The 25,648-nt window shown below is 44.1% G+C and overlaps 1 protein-coding gene across 2 annotated transcripts in view; it reads right to left on the bottom strand.

Annotated features, from left to right (window-relative positions):
* LOC140734642 (A disintegrin and metalloproteinase with thrombospondin motifs 20-like) overlaps positions 1 to 25,648 on the bottom strand; it is a 536,409-nt gene that overhangs the window by 31,232 nt on the left and 479,529 nt on the right. For both annotated transcript variants that reach the window (XM_073058884.1, XM_073058885.1), the window contains 3 exons: positions 17,541 to 17,635; positions 16,549 to 16,643; positions 12,522 to 12,655 (listed from right to left, as the gene is read on the bottom strand). In XM_073058884.1, the coding sequence (XP_072914985.1) occupies positions 12,522 to 12,655; positions 16,549 to 16,643; positions 17,541 to 17,635 (324 nt within the window). The remainder of the gene's footprint in view (positions 1 to 12,521; positions 12,656 to 16,548; positions 16,644 to 17,540; positions 17,636 to 25,648) is intronic.

The following is a 25,648-nucleotide window of genomic DNA, read 5'->3' as shown; positions in this document are numbered from 1 at the left end:
AAGGGGGAATCTTGCCCAACAAGTCTGCTGGAATTCTTTGAGGCAGGAAAAACATGAGATAGTCAGTGGAAGCTGTTTATTGGAATTTTCAGAGGGCCTTTGACAAGGTGACAACTTGAGGCTGCTTAACAAGATAAGAGCCCATGGTATTACAGGAGAGATACTAGCATGGATAGAAGATTAGCTGATTGGCAGGAGGCAAAGAATAGGAACAAAGGAGGCTTTTCCTGGTTGGCTGCTGGTGACTAGTGGTGACTAGGAGTCACTGTTGGGACCTCTTCTTTTCACGTTATATGTCAATGATTTGGACGGAGGAATTGACAGCTTTTTGGCCAGGTTTGCGGATGATACAAAGATAGGTGGAGGAGCAGGTACTGTTCAGGAAGCAAGGACTTATACAGTTTGGGGAAATCACAAATAAGTGGTAGGTGGAATACAGTGTAAGGAAGTGCAGAGGAACTTAGTAGGTTATCTTGCAGGTAGAGTCAGTGGTAAGGAAGGCAAATGCATTGTTTGCATTTGTTTCAAGAGGACTAGAATACAAGAGCAAGGATGTAATGCTGAGGCTTTATAAGGCATTGGTCAGGCTGCAGTTTAGGGCCCCTAATAAAGGATGTGCTGGCATTGGAGAAGGTCCAGAGGAAGCTCATGAGAATGATTCTGGGAAGGAAAGAATTAATGCATGAAGAAGCATATGATGGCCCTGGGCCTGTGCTCACTGGAGTCCAGAACAATGAGCAGGGATCTCATTAAAACCTATCGAACATTGCAAGGACTAGATAGAGTTGTTGCGGAGGGTATGTTTCATATAGTGGGAAAGACTAAAACCAAAAGGCCCAGCCTTAGCATAGAGGGATATCTACTTAGAACAGAAATGAGAAGAAATTTCTTTAGCCCGAGGGAGATGAATCTGTGGAATTCATTGCCATGGACTGCTGTGTGGAGGGATAATACATCAGCCATGGTAGAATGGTGGAGCAGACTCGATGGGCTGAATGGCGTAATTCTCCTCCTGTGTTTTATGGTCGTTCTGTCCTTGATGGTGGGTAGGCTAGTGCTGGTGAAGCTGTGGGCAGTTTTAACTAGTGGTTGGAGAGCCCTCCTGTCCGTCACAGTACGGTCCCTGTTCATGGAGTCTATGATATTATATCATAGTATTTAAAGATGGATAGAAGATTGGCTGACTGGCAGCGTGCAACAAGTGGGAATAAAGGGGGCCTTTTCTGATCGGCTGCTGGTGACTAGTTGCATTCTGCAGGGTCGTACTTGGGACTACGTCTTTTCATGTAATTTGTTAATGATCTGGATGATGGATTTGAGGGCTTTGTGGCGAAGTTTGCAGACAATATGAAGATAGGTGAAAGGGAAGGTGGTGTTTGAGGAAACAAGGAGTCTTCAGAAGGAATTCGATCGATTAGGAGAATGGGCAGAGAAGTGGCAGATGGAAAACATTCAGAGAAATGTACAGTCAGTAACATCGTGAAAAATACCCACCCTGTTCTGGACTGCTTGTCCCACTCCCATCATAGAAGAGGCTGCACAGCATCTACACCAGGACCACCAGAACTCAAAAATCAGGTACTTTCCCCAAGCAGTAAGGCTGATCATCGCCTCCACCCATTAACACATCCCATCACACCTCTCCCCTACCACCACTAACTTTATCATTTCCTGTCAATCACCTTATGTATAGACACTCTTTGTTGTGGAGGCCAAATCATTGGGTAGGTTTTAAGTGGAGGTTGATAGACTCTTCATTGGTGTTTGATTAATATTTTACACCCTGTCAAATGTTACCCGGAGGGGGCAGGAGAATGGGGCCATAAATCAGCCATGATCAAATGGTTGAATAAACTCAATGGGCCAAATGGCCTAAATCTAATTCTATTTTTAAGGTTTTATGGCCTTATGGAATCCGATTTGGTTTGTTGTTGCCACATGTACTGAGATGCAGTGAGAAGTTTGTCTTGCATACTGTTCATTCAGATCAGTTCATTACCCAGTGCACTGAGGCAGAACAAGGTAAAATAATAACAATACAGAATGAAGTGTCACAGCTACAGCGAATGTGCAGTGCAGGTAACAGTAAGGTGCAAGATCATAATGCTGTAGACAGTGAGATCCAGAGTCCATCTTATCATACTCTGGAACCATTCAATGGTTTTATAACAGTGGGATAGAAGCTGTCCTTGAGCCTGGTGATATGTGCTTATAGACTTCTGTAACTTCTACCTGATGGGAGAAGGGTAGAGAGAATATGCAGAGTGGGTGACATCTTTTGTAATGCTGGCTGCTTTACTGAAATGTGGACAGAATCCATAGAGTGGGCAAACACGAGGAAATCTGCAGATGCTGGAAATTCAAACAACACACACAAAATGCTGGTGGAACACAGCAGGCCAGGCAGCATCTGTAAGGAGAAGCACTTGTCGACGTTTCGGGCCGAGACCCTTTGTCCTTCCACCAGCATTTTGTGTGCATTGTCCATAGAGTGGGGGCTGGTTTCTGTGTGTCCACAACTCTTTGCGGTTTCATGCCAACAGCAGCAAATGGGCCCCAAACAGTCCTTCCTGGTGAGGTAAGTCTTCACCTGCAAATGTTTTGGGGTTGCCGACTGTATCTGGTGCTCCTGCTCCAGCCTCCTCAGTATTGGTGAGAGCTGACATAGATTGGGGGGACAGCTTTGTTGAACATCTTCCATCTGCCACAAGCCAAATTTCCCATTGGTCAACTATTTTAATTCCATCCCCACTTCCATTCTGAGATGTCAGTCCGTGGCTTCCTCTCCTGCCTCAAGGAGCCCGCTTAGAGGAACAACACCTCATCTTCTGGTCTGGGTAGCCTTCAACCTGATTAACATCGATTTCTCTAACTTCCAATAATTCCCCCCTCTTCCCTCTTCTATCCTCCACTCCGGCTTTCCTCTTACCTCTTTGCCTCTCCTCATCTGCCCATCATTTCCCCACAGTGCCGCCCTTTCTCCTGTGGTTCACTTCCTCTCCTATCAGATTCCTTCTTCTTCTTGTGCTCTTTACCTTTTCCACCTATCACCTCCCAGCTTCTCACTTCATCCCCCCCTCTCTTCCACCACCCATCTGACTTCACCTTTTACCTTCTAATTTGTATTTCTTCCCCACCTTCCTGTTCTGTCTTCTTCTCCTTTCTTTTCCAGTCCTGATGAAAGGTCTTGGACCAAACTGTCAACTGTTTATTCCTGGACCCGTTGAGTTCCTCGAGCATTTTGTGTGTATTGCTGTCGATTTCCAGCATCTGCAGTATCCCTTATGTATATTGTTCTATAATCATTCTGCAAGCTGATAGAGCTGCAAGACTCTATAAGAATTTTTGGCCCTTTTTGAGGGAAATGATTAGTCTTTATTCTGCAAATTTAATTTGGTCGGATGAATGCCTCCTAATTAGCAAAAAAAAAAGCTGCTTTGGCTGGAAAGTTACAGCGCAGTGCAGTTCTGAGCATCTGCGTAATCCCCGGACCATCTTGAAGCCATTATGTTGCAGAAGGAGTGTAACACATGAGCAGCATAGTTTTGCCGTGCTCCTGGATGCCGAGTGCTGGCAGACAAACACCGCGGCTGCGACAGGAATGTCTGAGAAGGGGCTGGTGAGAGTTGGTGCAAGGTCAGCTCAACCAGTTGCCAGGCTTCCCCAAGGGAAGTTCGAATCCTGTGGCTCCAATAAAGCAGAGCTGAAAAGCCCAGCCGAGGAAATAGCACAGGGTCTGAGACCGCTGAGAATTCAAGTTTAACACAGCTAAAAATCTCTACTTGTAGTAAACAGATTTATTCCCTGTGAACCTCCTCTATCGTAAATACACCCTTCCTCAGTACTGGGCTCAGTCTTATTGGAAACCCTGGCCTTTACTCACTCCCACCATACAGGTAACAGATGGAAGAATTAGCCCCACTAACCAGTGACATAGATCATGGGTCAATAACACTATGGCACGGGAACTGGCCCTTCAGCCCATCTAGTCTGTGCTGAACTGCCTAATCCCATCATCCTGCACTTGGACCATAGCCCTCCATACCTCTCAGGTCCATGTAGTTAAACTTCTCTTAAATGTTGACATCCTGGGCTCCCTCCATCCATGACAATAACCCCAGGGGCACGCAGCAAGAGTTTACCCCAATTCCCATACCCCTTGACTGACTCTGAGAAGTTAAGTCTCCTACCATGAGTTTTGCCGTCTATGAAAGCCAAGAGGGCCGCTGAGAGCAGTTGGGGATATGAGAGACTGATCCGAAGCATGGTACAAACTGCTGAAGGGACAGCAGGCCAGGCATCATCTGTGATCGATGTTCCACGTAGGCCCTGCATCATCTGAACGTCCTGCATTCAAAGTGTATTCAAATTATCTGCTTTCTTTTCAATTATTTTAAATTTTAAGTTATTGAGGCTTGATTATGGTAATTGCTCTGCATGTGACCACAAGAAAATGCAGAGAGTTGTGGACGCAGCTCAGCATGCCACAGAAACAAACCTCCCCTCTATGGATTGTGTCTACACTTCCCACTGCCTCAGTAAAGCAGCCAATATAATCAAAGACCACACCCAGAAATGTTCTTTAATCTCCCCTCTCCCATAGTGCAGATGATTCAAACACCTGAAAGCACATACCACCAGGCTCAAGGACAACTTCTATCTCACTGTTATCAGACTCCTGTACAAAATAGATAACTTGGCCTCACAATCTATCCCGTTATGATGTTGCACTTCATTTACCCACACTGCTCTTACTCTGTAGTTTTTGCATTTTATTCTGGGTTTACGGTTTTACCTTCCTCTGTCTCAATGCACTGTCTAATGATTTGATCTGTATGAACAGTATGCAAGACAAGCTTTTCACTGTAAACACATACAAAATTGCTGGAGAATCTCAGAAGTTCGACTGTTTATTCCTTTCCATGGATGATGCCCAACCTGCTGAGTTCCTTCAGCATTTTGTGTTCTTTTTTTCTGGATTTCCAGCGTCTCCAGTGTTCTTCACTGTACATGTGACAATAATAAAGCCATACCAAAACCAAACTTAAAGAAGAAAAGTCAGAAATAATTGATAATATTTGCTTAATTCAAAATAGTTCCGGGAAAGGAATTTGCCCAGCCTGTTCTGTGCCTACAGCCCTCACCATCCCCAGTGACAAAGGTAGATCCTCGTATCCTCTGTGACCAAGCCCTAGGGTTAATTAGTGCGGACCCTCAGCAACATCCAGTCACCGTATAACTCTCACATAACTGGTGGTGATGGGCGAGGGGTGCTTTCACAGCTGACAATATTAGACTTCTTCAATATTGGACTTGCGCCCATTTAGATTTGGGGTGTAGATTTACACAAGTCCAAATTAATGTATTAACAGGCAATCTAAGTTTTAAATGTGGTTACTGCCACTGGGGATCTCTAAGCCCAAAGGATGGCTGAACAGCACCCAGGGAAAGGCTGGGATGGGTGATGATGTTAGTCCTGGTAACAGAAATGTTGGAAATCTCTTCTTTCCCCTTCAGTTTTCTCTACCCATCTCCTTCATCTTAGTAAATGAATAGTAAACAACACGATAGATGGATAAGCCGAGCGTTATTTATTTATTTTTTAATTGTACGATGCATCTTCTTTTGCACATTGCCTGTCAGTCTTAGATTATGTATAGTTTTGCATAAATTGAATTATATTTCTTTATTTTACTGTGAACGCCACAAGAAAATGAACCTCAGGGATTTATATGGTGATGTACATGTACCTTGTTAATAAATTTGCTTTGACTTTGCCTCCCTCACTTCCTCTCCCTCCTCTCCCTTCTTGCCTCCTTACCCACTCTTTCCCCTTCTGCTGTCGCACTCTCTCCCTCATCCACCTCCCCACTCCCCCCTCCCCAGCTCCATTGTGTAAACCAGGAACATCTGGGACAATATTCCAATGGCTACAAGAGATTACCCCAGAGCCCTGTTAAGCCAAATCAAGTTTGCTGGCATTTTTCAAAATACGCGTATACTGCCAAAGAAGACAACGTTTCTCTGAACCAGGATGGAAAGCACAGTATTACAAATCACACACAATAACTTAGGAAGGCAAGTGGGGAGCCTCACTTGTCTCAATCTCCTCAGGAAATGGAGGCACTACTGTCCGTTCTTTTTCAAGGAGGTAATATTGAGGGACCAGGTGAGGTTGTCTGTGAAGTGAACTCCCAGGAACTTGGCGCACTTAACTCTCTCTACGGAGGAGCCATGTACGTGCAAAAGGGGACGATTCATCTGCACTTTCCTGAAGTCCACAATAATTCCTTAGTTTTTTCCACATTCAGGCTTAGGTTGTTCTTCTCACACCAGTCCACCAGCCACTCCACTTCCTCTCTGTACTCCGACTCATCATCGTTGTTGATGAGGCCAACCGCTGTTGTGTCATCCATAAACCTGATGACACGGTTTGAGCTGGATCCTGCGACACAGTCGTGCGTCAGCAGTGTGAAGAGCAGCGGGCTGAGCACACGGCCCTGGAGAGCGCCAGTGCCCAGAGTAATGGGACCAGAGATGTTGATGCCATGCTGACAGACCAGAAAGTATGGACCAGAAGGAGGTGTAAAGATGTGACATAGGTGATCAGGATGAATAAGCTGGAGGAGGTGATGAAAGACGGTACTTCATGGGGCACACGTGAAGTTTGGGGAAGGAATATGTGAGGGGATCCCAAAACTGTTGGGATTTGGTAGCTGTAGGTTCCGTTTGCAATCCTAGAATATGGATTGAACATGGAGCATTGTCTGGATTTTTATTTTAATTTTCTCAGCGTCAGCAACATTGACAGCTGGAATGTGTTCTGTGTGGTGACACCACTGTTCTCTCAGTCTGGCCGTGCATTCTGGAGTCCTAAACACACATCTGAGGTTCACGTGCCTATGTGAAGCTGAGGAAGCATTGCAGATCCTTTAATGAGTGGGACTGTTAACAGTGAAATTGCCACGTCCAGTAGCTGTGGCTCAACTGATGTGAGATGAGACTCCAGTGAGATGTGAATTCCAGCTATGGAACACCCTGTCCAGCTCCCTAAAAACTACTCTTCCTTCTCGTAAGGGACTTTACGTCAATCATTAGAACATTAAAAAATGGAGCAGGAGGAGGCCGTTTGAGCCATTGAGATTATTCCCCTATTCAAAGTATGTTGGCTGATCCAATCTTGGCCAAAACACCTCCCTCCTGATCTACCCCTCCTCCCTCCCCACCAAACCCGCAACTCCCTTGTATTTCAAATGTTCATCAATCTCCATACAGAATGAGCTTAATGTTGCAGGTGCCACAGCCCTTTGGGGTACACGATTTGAAAAATTCACCATCCGCCGAGAGAACACATTCTTCTTCACCTCCGTTTAACATTGGTACCCTTTATACTTACACCATGTTGCTCCCGTACCCTCATTAGGGTAAAAAAAAACATCAGGATTCACCCTGTCATTCCCCCTCTGAATCTTATATTTTGATAAGATGACCTCTTATTCTTCTAATCTCCATCAGAGTCTGTACTACCTGGTCCACTTCTCTTCGCACGTCAGTGCAGGCAGGTACGGGTCACCTAAGGGGTTGATGTGAGGTGGTGGAGCAGGTAATGGTGACGCTGATGGAGATTAGAAAATCTCCATCAAATATTAAATAAGAATACCAACCTGTCCCCAATACTCCCAAGTGTAGTCTCACCTGCGTTAAAATTCTCCACTTTTACACTCCATTCTGTTTGAATCAATTCTAATGTTTCATTCCTCTTCCCAATGACTTGCATCTGAGTGCTTCATATTTGGAGACCCTCAGATCCTCTTGTACTGCAACTTTTGCAGTCTTACTCTGCTTAATAATATTTTCCTTTGCTTTTTTTTTCATTCTTCCTTCCAAATTTGATAACCTCACACTTTCCCTCATCTGTCAATTTCTTGTCCCCCACTCAGTCCATCTAGACCCATTGCACTCTTCGCACCTTCTTCTCAGCTCTCTTAACTCTTTCCATCAACAACAAATCTGGTTACAAAGCTGAGCAAGCTGGAGAGCGTGGAGAATCAAACCTTTTGAACAACATATCAACTCCACAGTCAATTTGCTTGTTTTCAGTTTCTGGGCAGGCCACCACAAGAGGCAGCATAGATGGAAGAACATGGCTGTGTGTATCCTCAACATTTACTGATGCCAGAGACATTCAGATAAGGAAAAATAAACTATTGACTACTGCTTTCCACCCTCCCTTGCCCAAAGAGCTGCCCCTACTCCATCTTGACCAGAAATATCCATGAGACTGTGGCCCCATAACACTTTGACCAGGTCCAAAGGTAACATCCAGGTGGTGAGAAAGGACTTGTGAGGGCAAGCCCAAAGAGACTGTCTGTAGTGATTATACGTGGCACTTGATGACTAGTGACACACTCCCCTAAGTCAATGTAGGTTTCATCAGTGAGAGCTCTTGTTCTCATTTGTTCAAACACCTACCAAAGAGCTGAATTCACAGGTACAGTAAGCTTGTAGCTGCCCACTTCTGTCAAGAGTTGGTACAAGGACAACTTTCTCAGTTTTGTAGCGGAAAAACTGGGGTAACTGAACGGGTCAAGCAGCACCTATGGAGGCCGAGAGATGGTCAACATTTCAGTTCAAGACCTTGTCTCAAGGCTATGTCCCCACTTTCCAGGTCTGCTGATGACAGAGGATGAGTAGTGAGGAGAACGCAGAGAGCCTGCAGAGAGTGAGTGAATGAATAGGCAAGAAGTATTCCTGAAAAACTAACTAACTCAAAGTCAGAGAAAAAAAGTTACCACTGGCTGGAGAGAAACTTGGAATGTATTCTAATCCTTCAGCTTCTAGAGGCTCTCTGGCACAGTACACTGTCTTCAGGAGGGAGTCCATCAATGACTTTCTTCCAAGATGGTAAAATACCACCTTACTCAGAATATACGGGTGCAGTTCTACACTGCCATCATAGAGCGCATCCTCACATCAAACATCACTATCTGGTTTGGTTAAGCATCCTCTCACAATTTGCAAAAACTGCAGTGAACTGGCAGGTCAGCAGAACAGGTCATCGTCTCTGCAGTCTACCAACTCGGCAGGATTTGTATGTGTCCACCACAAAGAAGTGGGTGAGAAAAATCATTGCAGACACCACCCACCCTGCAAGCTGCCTTTTCCAAAAGCACTCTTCTGGAACACACTATAAGGTTATTAAAGCAAACACTTAATACCAGTTTCAAAGTTTCTTCCCCTGGACAGTTATTCTGAGCAACCATCCTAGTTGGACCCTGCCACCCTCTATCTATCGCCCCATCACTGCATTGCGCTGTGAATACTTTAAACCATGTTTTAGAATGCTGTTTACATTGTAAATAATGTACATGCTGGCATTTATGTACAGTATTTATGTATATAACCTCTGACTTTATACTTTATGTTCTTTATGAATATTGTTGTTTTATGTTGCTGGTCACTCCCTGACCAACACACCACAGCAAATTCCTGATACATGTAAATGTATTCAACAAATAAAGCTTATCCTCCATCCTTCCATTGGGAGCTAAGTTTGCTCATAATTTCACATTGTTTGGCTCCTCAGAGAAGGCAGCAGTTCTGATCGGCACCCTATGGCAGCTATGGTGGATGGTGGTGAGAAATAACTGGATACGCAAGTGCCAGGCACTGACCACCGACGACAATCGACAGGCAGAAAGTCCAACCACTTTGCTTGGCCAGTGTTAGAGAACCTAATGTCAAATTTCTGGGAGAAACCAGCCCTGAGAAACAATCCAAGCTAGCAGGTATGCAGAGCAAGTCAAAGACTGTGTGCCCTTCTCCTCCTCATTCCACAGAATGTTACCACCATCTATAACTCAGGAGTATGACTGATTAACCTCCACTTGCTTGGACAAATGTAGCTAAAAAAAACCTCTTAAAGCCATTATGACATTCAGACCCAAGGTAGTCCCATTCTCCACTTGGATAATTCCGGTTATCAAACCTGATGTTAGGTCTTTCTACTGAAATATTAACTCTCTTTCTCTTCTCACCCTGTCTGAACTACTGATTATTTCCAAGGTTGGTGAGGCCATATTTGGAGTTTTGTGTACAGTTCTGGTCACCTACTTACAAGAAAGGTATCAATAAGCTTGAAAGAATACTGAGAAAATTGACACGGATCTTGCCAGGATGTGAAGACTTGAGTTGTAGGGAAAGATTGAATATGTTCGGACCTTATTCCTTGGAGTGCAGGAGAATGAGTGGCGATCTTACTGAGGCACACACACAATTATGAGGGGTAATGATAGTGTGAATGTATGCAAGCATTTTCTCCCCAGGTTGGCTGAGACTACAATTAGAGGTTATAGACTTAGGGTGAAAATGGAGAATTCAAGGGAACATGAGGGAGAACATCTTCACTCAGAGGGCATGATAGCTGCAGAACAAGCTGCCAGCATAAGTGGTGGATATGGATTTGAGTGTAACATTTGAGAGGAGTTTGGATAGGTACATGGATGGCAAGGGTTATGGAGGGCAATAATCCAAGTGCAGGTAGGTTTAGGCAGAAGACCAGGCTGGCACAGACTAGATGGGCTGAAGGTGTTTCTGTTCTATTGTGCTTTGTGATTCTATGAAAGGAATATTAGGATAACACCTTCTTAATATCACGTAACTTCATTATTCCTTCATCACCTGCTGGTTTAGGTACTTGGCAAGATCTCCACCATGGAGGAACAGTGAGGAAGGCCAGCACTGCTCCCCACCTCCAGTAACAACCACAGACTATGAGCAATTTCTTTAAACACTGAAACATGTTCTTATCATGTTGTGGGCTCCAGGATATGACGCAAATCGACAACATTATGTAGAGCAGTGATTATATTTTATAAGTTTATTGGCTGTAAAACATTTTTTGTGTCACAAGGTCGTGTAATGCACTTCCTAATTTCACGTTGAAAGCAGCTGTAATCCTTGCAGCACCCACCACCTTTTACAGTACTCACACCTTTTTGTCTCTCATTAATTCAGCAGGGGTGGCAAGCTATGTTTGTTATTAAAAACACTGCTACTAGATCTGTGACCATCAAAATTCTTGACAAAGAAGGTCACTCAGTCCATCATGTTCACGGCAGCAGGACGAAACCATTCAGACTAATCCCACTCCCCAGCTCTCCATTTCTTCCCACACTGCTTCCACAATATACAAATGACTTCCTTCACTCTTTAGCCAGTGAGTTACAAGGGGAGGCAATTATTTCAGGCACCACTACACTCCACCAATTATAGCACATAGAACATAGAAGAGTGCAGGCCAGGAGCAGGTCTTTCACTCCACAATGTGGTGCTGCACTGATTAAACTAGTAATTAAATCCCATCTGCCTGCTGACGTCCATAATTCCTCTAAAATCTGTACGTTGACAGCCAGAGACCTTTTCTCAGGGTGGAAGTGGCTAATACCCGGGTATAATTTTAAGATGAATGGAGGAAAGTATAAGGAGGATGTCAGGGGTATATACGAGGGGTGATTGATAAGTTTGTGGCCTAAGGTAGAAGGAGATATACAGCTCTCGTTACGTGCACATGCAGTTCAACTCTTTGAGTGATCATGCAGAAAGTTTGAAGTTAATAACTCATCTCCTTCTACCTTAGGCCATGACTTATCAATCACCCCTGCTGTGGACCACTTTCTGGAGGTCCAAGACGCCGACTTCTACAAAGAAGGATCCATGTGCTCCACGACCGCTGGACCAAGTGTGTAAATGTAGGAAAAATAAATGTGCTAGATTTTCTAAAATAGACTCCTTCTACCTTAGGCCACAAACTTATCAATCACCTATGCTGTGGCTACTTTCTGGAGGTCCAAGACCCGTATGCTCCACGACCGCTGGACTAAGTGTGTAAATGTAGGAGGGGACTATGTTGAAAAATAAATGTGCTAGGTTTTCTAAAATTGACTCCTTCTACCTTAGGCCATGAACTTACCAATCACCCCTCCTATTTTAACACAGAGAGTGGTGCGTGTGTGTCTGTGTGGAATGCAATATTGGAGGCAGATACATTTGGGATATTTAAGAAACTCTCATGTAGGTACATGGATGATAGAAAAATGGAGAGCTATGTGGGAAGGAAAGGTTTGATTGATTTTAGAGTAGTTTAAAAGGTCAACAGAACATTATGGGCCAAAGAACTTGTGCTGTGCTGTACTGTTCTATGTTCTACCTTTTATATGTGCCTATTTAAGAGCCTCTTGAATGCATTTATTGCATCTGACTTCATCACCTCCTCCAGTAGCGTATTTCAAGCATCCACCAGTCTCTGTGTAAAATAACTTGACTTGCCCATCTCCTTTGAACCTATCCCCATCTTAGCTGGTTATATTTTACACCGTTTAATCAAACTTCCCTTCATGAAAAATAACACCTGCCTGCCGTTTCAGAAATTATTTCCAATCCATTGCTTTCTGCTTGGTCTTTCCTCCATCCTGTAAAACAATAGATTTTCCAGCAATATGTTTGATGAGCAAAGTACTTACTTATGACACGCATTGAGCTGATGTCAATCCGTATTCTTCGAAACACTGTGTATCCTGCTGCCAGGTAATCATTCCTGCAGGAGCAGTCCTTTCTTCTGTGTCCATTATAAGGACATTCATAAGGGTTTCTCAGCCTGAAGCAGAAACAACTGTTAGCAATCTTTCTCCTGCCCCACCGATGTTCTGGCCATCAGCTGACCTTTGCATTTGGAATAATTCAGGGCTTTTATAAATGACATAATCTATCTCATGAGACAGCAGTAATGCGAAATATTCTTCAGATGCTGGATATCTTGAGCAGCACAACAAAATGCTGGAGGAACTCAGCAGTTCAGGCAGCAACTATGGAAAGGAATAAACAGTCGATACTTCAGTCAGCTGTTAATTCCACTCCTTTTTTCTCAAAGTAAACTTTATTCATAATAACAATTATTTACAAGTATAAGCCATGCAATGCCTTTTCATTCTTTACATTGATAGTCAATGCTCTCCGTAAAGTTCTGTTACATTCACACTGCTGCCTCTCATATGGCCCCCTGGGATGGTATACTACCACAATGACTAAAGCTCTTCCTCACCCACCCAAGCCATTTCACCCCTGATGGAAGGTCTTGGCCTGGAACACTGTTTAATCCCCTCCATTGATGCTGCCTGACTTGCTAAGTTCCTCCAGCACTTCCAACTCGGTGCTTGAGTGGAATGCACACACACACACACACACGCGCACACACACACGCACGCACACACACACACGCACACACACACGCACACACACACACACACACACACACACTCTCTCACACACACACACACACACACACACACACACACATACACACACACACACTCTCTCTCTCACACACATACACACTCACACACACAGACTCATACACACACGCACACACACACACACACACACTCTTTCTCACACACACACACACACACACACACACACACACACACTCACACACACACACACGCACTCACACACACACACACACACACACACGCGCGCACACACACACACACACACACACACACACACACACACACACACACACACACACACACACACACACACACACACACATGCTCTTGAGCGATGATGTCATGACAATGTCTCAGGCCAAATTCCCGATTATAATCTGTTAGATGAAAACAACCACACCCGCCAATGGTATTATGGTAGGGCTACCAACGTCAAATCAAACTTCAATGAAAGAAGAGCAAGTTCTTAACGGTGAAGTTCTTTGGATGCCTGAGCCGCCAATTTACACACAACAACCACGCAGTGTAGCAGTTAGCACAACAGCGATACATCACTGGCAATCACCAATCGGAGCTTGATTCCCGCCACTGTCTGTAAGGAGTTTGTATGTTCTCCCTGTGACTGCTCCAGCCTCCTTCCACATTTCAAATACGTTTGTACATCTTGTTAGTTAATAAGTTGTGGGCATGCTATGTTGCACTGGAAGGGAAGAAGCTGTTTCAAAAAGGTTCAGTGTGTGTCTTGAAGTTCCTGTACCTCTTCCCTGATGGTAGTAATGAGAAGAAGGCATGGCCTGGGTAGTGAGAGTCCTTCAGGATGGGTGCCGCCTTTAGAAGATGCTTTTGATGGTGGGGAGGTCTGTGCCCGTGATGGAGCTGGCTGAGTCTACAACCCCCCTCAGCCTTTTTCAATCCTGTGCACTGGTACCTCTGTACCAGCACAAAATTCAAGGTCCAAAATCAAGATTCAAGTTTGTTTATCGTGTGCACATCGAAGCGTACAGTGAAATGCATTGTTTGCTTTAACTGGTTGTGATGCAAACTGTCAGAATGCTCTCCACAGTACATTTGTATTAATTTGCTGGGGTCTTTGGTGACATACGAGCGGTGATTGATAAGTTCATGGCCTAAGGCAGAAGGAGTCAATTTTAGAAAACCTAGCACGTTTATTTTTCACATAGACCCTTCCTACATCTAATAACTCATCAGTTAATAACTCATCAGGGGTGATTGATAAGTTTGTGGTGTAAGGTAGCAGGGGATAAGTTATCAACTTCAAACTTTCAGCATAATCACTCAAAGAGATGAACTGCATGTGCATGTAATGAGAGCTGTATAACTCATGCTACCTTAGGCCACAAACTTATCAATCACCCCTGCTGTGGACACTTTCTGGAGGTCCAAGATCCATATGCTCCACGACCGCTGGGCTAAGTGTATAAATGTAGGAGGGGGCTCTGTTGAAAAATAAATGTGCTAGGTTTTCTAAAATGGACTCATTCTACCTTAGGCCATGAACATATCAATCACCCCTTGTATGTAAATTGTAAACGAGAGGTGAGATTAGATATCAGGCCACTGGAAAATGATGCCAGAGAGATCAAGGAAGCTGGCCTTTTGGCCCATCTTGTCTATGCTAACCAGTGGGCACTATGTATAATTAAACATGAGTTAGGATGGTGAGGGGTAGCAGTTCAGGTTGATCTGCACTTCCTATGCTATAGAATGAAGGAGGCTGCCACAGTGAACTCTGGAGACAGCAAAGTTATGGACCAGGGGATGTTGTGCTACAGGAAGGCTGGCTTCCAGTTGATAGGCTGAAGGGAGGCCAGTACCACTTAGGAGATGGTGCTCAGGACCAAACTGTGCAATTCAGTTCTCACATGCAACCACACTGCTGGACTGCCAAGCATGCATTCCTCTACAATGTCACTTATAGAATCTGTTCTTGCTGCGGTCAAACGACGACATTAATATCAGATAATCAGAATTAGAATCAGAGTCAGCTTTACGATCACTGAAATACGTCATTAAATCTGTTATTTCATGGCAGCGGTACAATGAACTAAAATAAGAAATGTATATACTGTGGGTTCTGGACATAGCAAACTAGTACATTTTGGCCCAATTAAGAGAGCATCCCAATTAACTGAATTTTCATGAGAGTAGTTAAAAAGGTATAAACAAGACAAGCTGAGTAACAAGTCATGTCTTTAAAGGAAATACGGAACAAATTAGAACACTACAAATAGTACTACAGAACTACATATAAAACTGTGTATTATTTCCTAATAGTTATCGATGGAGGAATTCATTCAGTGTATGCTGCCGTGTTCTTTTGATAGACCATAAATGAACAAAATCAGGAGCACCTAGTGCAGACAATGAACTGCCTTCATACAATGTTATCAACGATCCTCCAAATCTTCATTTTCATTGTACCATTCAAGATGATTGTCGATACTTTCAAATTCTTCATAGTTCCTGACTTTCTGAAGTAGTGGAATTGTTTCATTTTCGCTTCAGGCCATTTCTGGCATCTCCAAATGTGAATGCTTGAAACCGCAGTGAGCAAAACAGCTCTGAATTGCTTTACTGCTTATTTTTCTCCAGCTGCCAGTGACAAAAATCACTGCTTTTGAACACAAACACATGCTATTTCAAAACTGTTCGCTTTAAGTACAGTGTAGCGTCTAACGACCATTCACGTGCGCGCAAATGACGCTAGTTGGAAACTGTTCAGCAAGGCTAATGCCCCAATTGAGCGGCATAGTATCCCAAATAAACGAAGGGAATCTTGGCAATTTTCTCAATTAGTTTTTGTTCTTTAAGAGTTGTCCCAAATGAGCAGCTGCCCAGTTAACTGGAATCCATTGTATTTAAATTAAAGAAATATTGCATGATCTCTTTAGTGCACCGTTTCATTTTCTCTGTAAGTGTAACACTTTATTCTGCACTCTTATCGTTTTTCTGTATTATATTAATACACTTTTGCAATGAGTGGATCAGTATGAACATAATGCAGGACAGTATTTTCACTGTACTTTGGTACATGTGTCAATAACTTGCATTTTTCTGTGATGCAAGAGGTGTATTTTAATGTTAGTTGGTAAAAAAGGGTTTGCATCATCCTAGATAAGTGAAAGGAAGTACTCCAAATGCCTGTTTGCTCTTCCTTTGTCCCAACTGGGAGGATATCCAAAACACTCAGATTACAGAGTGAGGTGACATTTTGCCAGTAAATCAGACAAAAACTTACCTGTATCCATAAACTTCAGAATAATTGTCTGCCTCTCCACTGGATAGTGTTACATATTCCCGAGGATAATCAGAATGCATTCCTGCACAGTATACCTGGAAGTCAAGCCATTAATATAATGACATTCATTCCTGATTCTGAGTGAACAGTGATCAGTTTGTAGAGACTTATAAAGCATGGTAATAGGACATTTGGCCCTACTGGTCTGTGCCAGCCACAAAGCCCATCTATCTGGTCTCATTTACCAGCGTTTGGCCCACAGCCATCTAAACACTTACTATCCATGTACCCATCCGACTGTTATTATACTTGCCTCAACCATTTCCTCTGACACCTCGTTCTATATATGACAACCCTCTGTGTGAGAATGTTGCCCCTCAAGATTCTATTTAAACTTTCCTATCTCACCTTAACCCTGTGCCTTCTAGCTCTGAAACACAAGATATTCTCCAGATGCTGGAAATATTCAGCAACACACACAAGATGCTGGAGGAACTCAGCAGGTCAGACAGCACCTTTGAAGGAGAGCAGACAGTCGACATTCTGGGCTGTGGCTCTTCCTCAGAGCTCCTTCGAATTCTTGATACCCCAACCCCAGGAAAAAGACTGTGTGCATTCACACTATCTATGCTTCTCATTTTGTACACTTCCAAGGAGTGAAGTCCTAGCCTGTCCAAGCTTTCCCTATAATTCAGTCCCTCATAAGTCATTTCTATATTGTGTTCAGTTTGATATCACCTTGCCCATGGTGAGCAAAGAAAACCGAACACAACACTGAGTGTGCTCTCACTAATGTCACGTACAACTGTACCATGACCTCCCAATTTTTATTCTGTACTCACTGCCTTGAATTGCAAAGGCCAGTGTGCTAAGAGGCATCTTCACCACCCTGTCCATCTCTGATGCTTCTTTTAGGGACCTTTCACTCCATCCCTCCATTCTGCAACTCTCCCTCTCCCCAGGGCCCTGCCATTCACTAGAAGACCCATTACCTTTATGAGTTTGCCTTTGATGTTTAGCAGGTACTCTCCGTCCCTCTGCACTTCCTTTGTCTTCTGGATTTCTCTGCAACTTGCTGAGACACTGCCTTTAAAACATTAAACATTAACATTAACGTGTCATCCACAGGGACACTAGATCCAAGACTCAAGTTTATTTACCTCGTGTACACCAAACTATACAGTGTAATGCATTGTTTCTGTTAACACCCAAAACAGCGGAGTGTACCACATGTATCCAGACATCAACAGAGAATGCCTACAATGCTCAGCGGAATAGCAAGCGTAACAAAACAGAACACAACAAGCAATACAACAACAGGCAAAACAATCCCTTTTCCTCCCTCCCACTCACACACATACACAGTCTTCAAACCCCAAGACAAGCATTTTTTATTGGCCTCCAGCTTCAACTCAGATTTGGACATGGACAAGCAGACATTGGAACTTTGACTACCCCAGAGGTTTTGTGGAGATTCACAGACTCAGGGCTCTGGCCAATGAGCCTCGATTTCTGATCTTGTGATTCAATCCTCGGGCCTTGATCTTCAGCTTTGACCTGCTGATCACTGAACACTAAGCTTCAAACTCTGGACTAGCTGATGATGGGATCCCAAACACCGTTTCAGGAACCCAGAGGGTCAGTGGACCTCATTCCTTCTGCCCACATAGAAATCCAACTCCAGAACCCACTGACAATTTGCTGGTCCTTGGGGAGACACCAGGTTTCATCTACACTGGTCTGTCAGCCAATACCAGGTCTGACGTTGCGGCCCAGTTTGTGGACACTTCATGTCTGTGTTGCTGTCCTTTAAGTGCAGAGCGGAGACTTAAGATTTTGGCCTGTCCTTTAATTCCTCTAGTTCCTCCACATCCCTGTCCCTAAATCTCTAAACGCAACCTGACCCCTAACTTACCTCTCTGTCCCTAAAACCATCCCCACAACCCCCCTAAAAATGATGAAAACAGCTAAAATTGAACTACAGCTTCAATGGACATCACAAGCCAGTGCTATTTTGACCATCTAAGTAGGGGCACGGCTGAATACTAGGCTAGGCAGATTGGTAGCTTCCTGATTCCTCACTTAGAAGGATGGCAGGTTCCAGGAACATTGGATAGATAGATAGATAGATAGATAGATAGATAGATAGATAGATACTTTATTCATCCCCATGGGGAAATTCAACTTTTTTCCAATGTCCCATACACTTGTTGTAGCAAAACTAATTACATACAATACTTAACTCAGTAAAAAAAATGATATACATCTAAATCACTATCTCAAAAAGCATTAATAATAGCTTTTAAAAAGTTCTTAAGTCCTGGCGGTAGAATTGTAAAGCCTAATGGCATTGGGGAGTATTGACCTCTTCATCCTGTCTGAGGAGCATTGCATCGATAGTAACCTGTCGCTGAAACTGCTTCTCTGTCTCTGGATGGTGCTATGTAGAGGATGTTCAGAGTTATCCATAATTGACCGTAGCCTACTCAACGCCCTTCGCTCAGCTACCGATGTTAAACTCTCCAGTACTTTGCCCACGACAGAGCCCGCCTTCCTTACCAGCTTATTAAGACGTGAGGCGTCCCTCTTCTTAATGCTTCCTCCCCAACACGCCACCACAAAGAAGAGGGCGCTCTCCACAACTGACCTATAGAACATCTTCAGCATCTCACTACAGACATTGAATGACGCCAACCTTCTTAGGAAGTACAGTCGACTCTGTGCCTTCCTGCACAAGGCATCTGTGTTGGTTACAAATTGAGTTAAAAGCGTAAAAAAAATATATACACAAGAGAATCTGCAGATGCTGGAAATCCAAAGCAACACACATAAAATGCTGGAGGAAGTCAGCAGGTCAGGCAACACCTATGGAAATGAATAAAACAGTTCATATTTCAGGTTGAGAATCTTCATCAGGACCGGAGAGGAAGGAGGAAGATGTGAAAGTAAAAAGATGGGGAGAGGATAAGGAGGACAAGCTAGAAGGTGGTAGGTGAAGCCAGCTGGGTGGGGGAAGGAGTGAAGTAAGAAGCTGAGAGGAGATTGGTGGAAGAGGCAAAGGGCTGGGGAAGAAAGACTCTGATGGGAGGGGAGAGAAGACCATGGGAGGAAGGGGGGAGGAGGAGAACAAGGGGGAGGTGATAGGTAGGATTGGAGAAGAAGTACAGTAACAGGCTAGAGTGGTGGAATAGAGGAAGCGTGAAGGAGGGGAAATTTGAAATTCATGCCATCAGGATGGAGGTTATCTAGATGAACTCTGAGGTGTTTCTCTTTCAACCTGAGAGTGGCCACATCATTGCAGAAGAGCAGGCCATGGACCAACCTGTCTCAATAGGAATTAAAATGCTTGGCCACTAGGAAATATTGCTCTTTGCAGATGAGCGGAGGTGCTCAGCAATGCAATTTATGTTAGGTCTTGCCCAAGTAATGAGGTTCCATCAGGAGCACAGAATATAGTAGACAACCCCGAAGAGATTCACAGGTGAAGAACTTTCTCACCTGGAAGGACTGTTTGGGGCTCTGAATGAATGTGAAGGTAGAGATAAATGGGCAGGGATATGCACCAGGAGGGAGATTAGACTATTGGTGAGGGATGAATAGACAAAGGAATCATGGAGCGATTCCCATGGGAAGTAGAAAGTGGGTAAGGATCTGCTTGGTGGTTGGGTCCCCTTGAAGGTGGCAGTAGTTGTGGAGAATGATACATTGGATGCGGAGACTCATGGGGTGGGAGGTGAGGAAAGGAGGAACTCTATACCTGTTAAGGAAGTGAGAAGATGGGGTGAACATGAATATCTGGGAAATTGAGGAGATGTGGTTGAGGGCAGCATCAATGGTGAAGAAAGGGAAACCAGATTCTTTGACAATGTCCTGGAAAGGAAACCCTCATCCTGGGAACAGATGCAGCAGAGACGAAGGAACTGAGGACATGGAATAGCATTTTTCCAGGAGACAGAGTGGGAACTGGTATGTTTGTAAAATATATACAGTAGATAGACAGTTTGTCTCCAGAGATGGAGACAGAGAGATCAAGAAGGGGAAGAGAGGTGTCAGAAATGGATGAAGTGAACTTGGAGGCAAGGTTGATGAAATTGATGAGCTCAGTATGGACGCATGAAGCAGCACCAATGATATCTGTAACTATGTGGCACCTGTCTCTGCATTTCACCAGCACTACCATTACTGCTACTGAAGTATCTCTGAAATATCCTCAATGTGAAGCATCAGGCATGGGACGATGCGAGAAAAGGGTGGGATTGGCACTGAAAGAAGGTGTTCTCAATGGTGGGGAGGCTTGTGCCCATGATGGAGCTAGCTGAGTTTACACCATCACCAACCGTCACCTGGAAGTGACCAGGGTGTGTGTTGCAGGACATAATGACCAGCATACTCTGCTAATATATGGCAAAGTATTGCCAACTACCTTTCCAGTAGAAGTGGTAGAGCCAGGTTTGGTATTGTCATTTAAAGTAAAATTGAATCGGTATATGGACAGGAAAGGAATAGAGGGTTATGGGCTGAGTGCGGGCCAGTGGGACTAGGTGAGTGTAAGCGTTGGCACAGACTAGAAGGGCCGAGATGGCCTGTTTCCGTGCTGTAATTGTTATATGGTTATTTATGGAGAAAGCCAAGCAGCTAAGAATTTCTGTCACACTCCCCTGTAATACGTAGGGACCTCTGGTGTTTTTGTTTTCTGTGGGATTTAAGGAGAGTTCAAACCGTACACCCTGAGACACATTTGTTATGTTTCCGTCCCAACATGAATTTTACAAAGTAAACATAGATGCCATTGCCTATAAAGCTCACTACTGCTGTACCCTCCTTAGGATTTGTATGTCTCTGTCAACCCTCACTAACTTTTATTGATTCTCCATGGAAAGCATCCTAGCTGGATGCATAATGACTTGGTATGGCAACTGCTCTATACGTGACCACAAGAGACTGCAGAGAGTTGTAGACGCAGCTCACTACATCATGGAAAACACATATCACCAAGCTCAAGGATAGCTTCTACACTGCTGTTAAAAGAATATCAAATGGTTCCCTAGTAAGTTATGACGGACACTTGATCTCACAATCTAACTCATTATGATCTTGCACCTTAATGTTCATCTGCCCTGAACTTTCTCTGTAGCTGTTACACATCATTCTGCATTGTTATTGTTCTACCTCAATGCAATGATTTGATCTGTATCAACAGAATACAACATAAGATTTTCACCGTATCTTGGTACCTGACAATAATAAACCAATTCCAATTCCTGTTCTAATAATTTTATTAACAAAAGGTCTGTTGGTACACATTTCCTTATGAATAATATGTTCAGGGAGGCCGCCGGCTGTGGGAATTCATAAGCAGTGCATAGTTTACTGAACAATGAACTTGGCTTGAGCAGCCGTGTGGTCCTCATGTTTAGGACTCGTTCCAGCTCCACTGCCTGTGAACCGAGACCACCAGCAGTCATTCTCTTATGGTATGGGCTATAGAGCAGCGAGAGGCTGTGATTGGCAGGGCTCCGATTGGACGGTCATTACCTCATCTTGCTGTGGTCACTGGCTGGTAGGTCAGTCCACTGCCCTCGCATTATGTATCAAGTCGGCTCTTTTGGCCAAGTATTTGTGTGGCAGGGAATTTGTGCTGGTGTTCTGTTCAAACACTGGGGAAGGGGGTGGGGGCAGGGACTGAATCAAACTCTCGAGCACAGCTTTGTGCAAAGCCCTCCCACAATGTGCGATTCAGTGACACAAAAATGTATAGCTTAGATGACTTCCTCGCAATTTAAAGGGTGGAATAAGAAACTTTCCAATTAGGAGGTGTACAAGCAATAAAAGTTATTACAGACACGTATAACAACCACGCAGCAGCCTGATTTGGAACCAAACTGCAGTGGAAAAGCATCCAGATTGCTGTTTTTATTTCCTACTAGTTTTAGGTTTCTTCATGCTTGCTTGTATGTTTAGTAACTTGTTGATTTGCTTCTAACCCTAAATAACAGGCTACAAACTGTACTGCAGGAAACCTACCAGCATAGATAGAAAATTGACTGACTGGCAGCAGGCAAAGAGAGGGAATAAAAGAGGCCTTTTCTGGTTGGCTGCCCATGACTAGTGGGGTTCTGCAAGATGAGGTGTTGGGGCCACTTCTTTCATGTTATATGTCAATGACTTGGATGGCAGAGCTGATTGCTTTGTGGCCAGGTTTGTGAATGATAGGATGGTTAGTGAAAGTTGGGTAGCAGAGAGTCTGTAGAAGCACTCAGACAGATTAGAAGAATGAGTAAAGAAGTGGCAGATGAAATGGAGTACGGGGAATTGTATGATCATGCACTTTGGTAGAAGGAGTAAAGGTGCAGACTATTTTCTAAACTGGAAGAAAATTCAGATATCAGAGTGCAAAAGGACTTGGAAGTCTCTGTGCAAGATTTCCCAAAAGATTAACTTACAGGTTGAGTCGATGGTACAGAACCAAATGCAATGTTAGCACTCATTTCAAGAAAACTAGATTATAAAAGCAAGGATATAATGCTGAGGCTTTTTAAAGCATTGGTCAGACTGCACTTGGAATCATTGTGAGCAGCTTTAGGCCACTTATCTAAGAAAGGGTTTACTGGTGTAGGGTAAAGTGATCGGTGGAGATGTACACAATTAACAACCACCAATATTGAGTTGGGGTTCATTTTAAGAGGCTGGTCTGACATGATGATGTAATTACATAAAGTACTTTTGCCACACTTTGTGTTCAATGTTGGAGTACAATATTGAGTTGTTATGGTTTTTCTTAAACATAACACGTCTCACGTCGTTTTATTTGCAAAAACCTACATTGGTGACCCTGAAGCTCTAGGACGATTCCAGAGTTATTCAACACGTTGGACAAGGCAGTTACTTTGAAACTGTCAGAGTTTTGGAGAAAAATGCAATTCCCTAGTTTGTACAAGCCGAGGCCCAATTCACGCTGTGAGAAATTATCGCCGATGACACCAAATTCTACTATGTGGTAGCGCCACTCAGGAACCCCACTGCTGCACGAGTGGTGAGGCGACTCGAACACTCTCCTGAACACAATGAATAGTGATCGCTGAAAACTCACCCTTTACAAGGAAGTTGCCAAAATAGCTGGTAGTCTGCACTCAGTGAGGCAGTGGTGCCTCATTCCTCCTCTTTTCTCTACCTCAATGAGCCCAGTCAGCAAATCCCCCAACATAAGGATTCCCTTCCCCTGCAAAGCAGCCAATGCCAGGTCTGTGTTATTACCAAGCTCGCTTTGGTACAAATGCTAGTAGGTGCTGACTGCCTTGCAGCTTCAACAGTGCCAGTGGAGGGGGACATCAGAGGTCTGTGGAGACGATGGGTTCCAGCTGCTAGGGTTGTCTACTGCTGTTTAAAGTCACCCTTTCTGGGCAACACTTCCTTTGTGTCACGGGTACTCGAGTGAGTATCCTGCCGGCATCACCTATTGATGACAAGACGAAGTGCGATGAAACCTCACTGCGGGCTGCCAGTGGCAGCAGGAGCCAGAATGGGTGATGTCTGTTTTGGTGGGCAACGTTACGCATGGCATTTTGTCCTGGATAAAGTGGCTATACCTCTGCTCAGTGTAGATTTCCTGTGTGCCCAAGGACTGTTATTCGACCTTAAGAACTGTTGGCTTATGGATGTCAAGGACTTTGGGTCATTACCCTGCTCCTCCAGTAAGTTCACACAATGACTCTGTGTGTGAGTGTGTGAGAGAGTCTGTGTGAGTGTGAGACTCTGTGTGAGTGTGTGACAGAGTATGCATGTGAGTTTACTCAACTGCTGAGCGAATTTCCAGACCTCACCAAGTCCACGTTCTCCACTACAGTCGCAAAACACCAGGTTGAGTGCCACATTTCTAAAACTGGCCCACCAGTTCATGCCTGTGTGTGTAGACTGGACCCAGAAAAACTGGCAACCTCGAAAGCTGAGATTGCCAACAGGGCAAGAATTACCATTATACACCGGTTGAATAGTCCCTGGGCTTCACTCCTCTGTATGGTTCCTACGTCTGATGCTGGTTGCCGCCCATGCGGTGATTTTCAGATGCCTTACAAGGCCATCACCCCCAATTGTTACCCAGTCTCATACATTCAAGACTTTTCTGCATGTTTAGCCAGAAAGTTAATTTTTTCCAAAGTCGATCTAGTTAGAGGCTAACATCAGAGGCTACCTATGTGCTCAGAGGACATTCCCAAAACAGCTGTGATAACCCGGTTTGGCCTTCTTGAGCTTCTGTGCTTTCCGGTTGAACAATGCAGCACAGATTTTCCAATGGCCGATGGACTCTGTATTAGAAGACTTACAAGTTTCTTTTTGTTACCTGGATGACATCCTTGTTGCCGATGTATTGAAATCTGAACATGTATCTGGTCTCTGCACACTTTACGAGTGCCTAAGCCAACATGTGTTGATTATTAACCCAGCTAAATGCCAGTTTGGGTTGTCAACCATTGACTTTCTCGGCTATTGCATCTCTGCAGAAGGTTTGAAACCCCTCCTACCAAAGATACCTATTATAATGGACTTCACTCTGCTCTATGCTACTTTTTAGGTAATTTCTATCACGGCTTCATTCCATGAGCTGCTGATCTTATGCTTCCCCTGTATAGTGCCTTAAAGGCAATATCTCTAATCACATGCCTGAGTAGACAGCGGACATGACCAAAGCATTTGACGATACCAAACGAGCTCTTTCTAATGTGCTATATGCAAAATATCAGAGCCTTGGTCTGCATGGCAGCAATGTTAATGGCCTACATATCAGAGTTCACAACTGATTTACAATATATTAAGGGGAAAAATAATCCCATGTCTGGTTGCCTCTCACAGCCAGCCGTTGAAGCCATACACATAGGGATTGACTATGGCTGAGTTGGTATACGGGCAGCCATTACAAGTGCCAGGTGATGTTATTCCTGACCACATAACCTCCTGGTTGGCCTCTCAGCAGCATCACACCCTCCTCAGTAAATTCCTACATCTATTCCTACCTCCCACTATGGCGTACAACGTTCTTGGGTTCCTGTTGACCTACATTCCACCTCGTTTATTTTCGTCCGCCACGATTGACACTGACATCCTC

The sequence above is a fragment of the Hemitrygon akajei genome, chromosome 10, assembly GCF_048418815.1.
Source record: "Hemitrygon akajei chromosome 10, sHemAka1.3, whole genome shotgun sequence".
Taxonomy (NCBI): domain Eukaryota; kingdom Metazoa; phylum Chordata; class Chondrichthyes; order Myliobatiformes; family Dasyatidae; genus Hemitrygon; species Hemitrygon akajei.
This window is presented reverse-complemented; position numbering and strand designations above follow the sequence as displayed.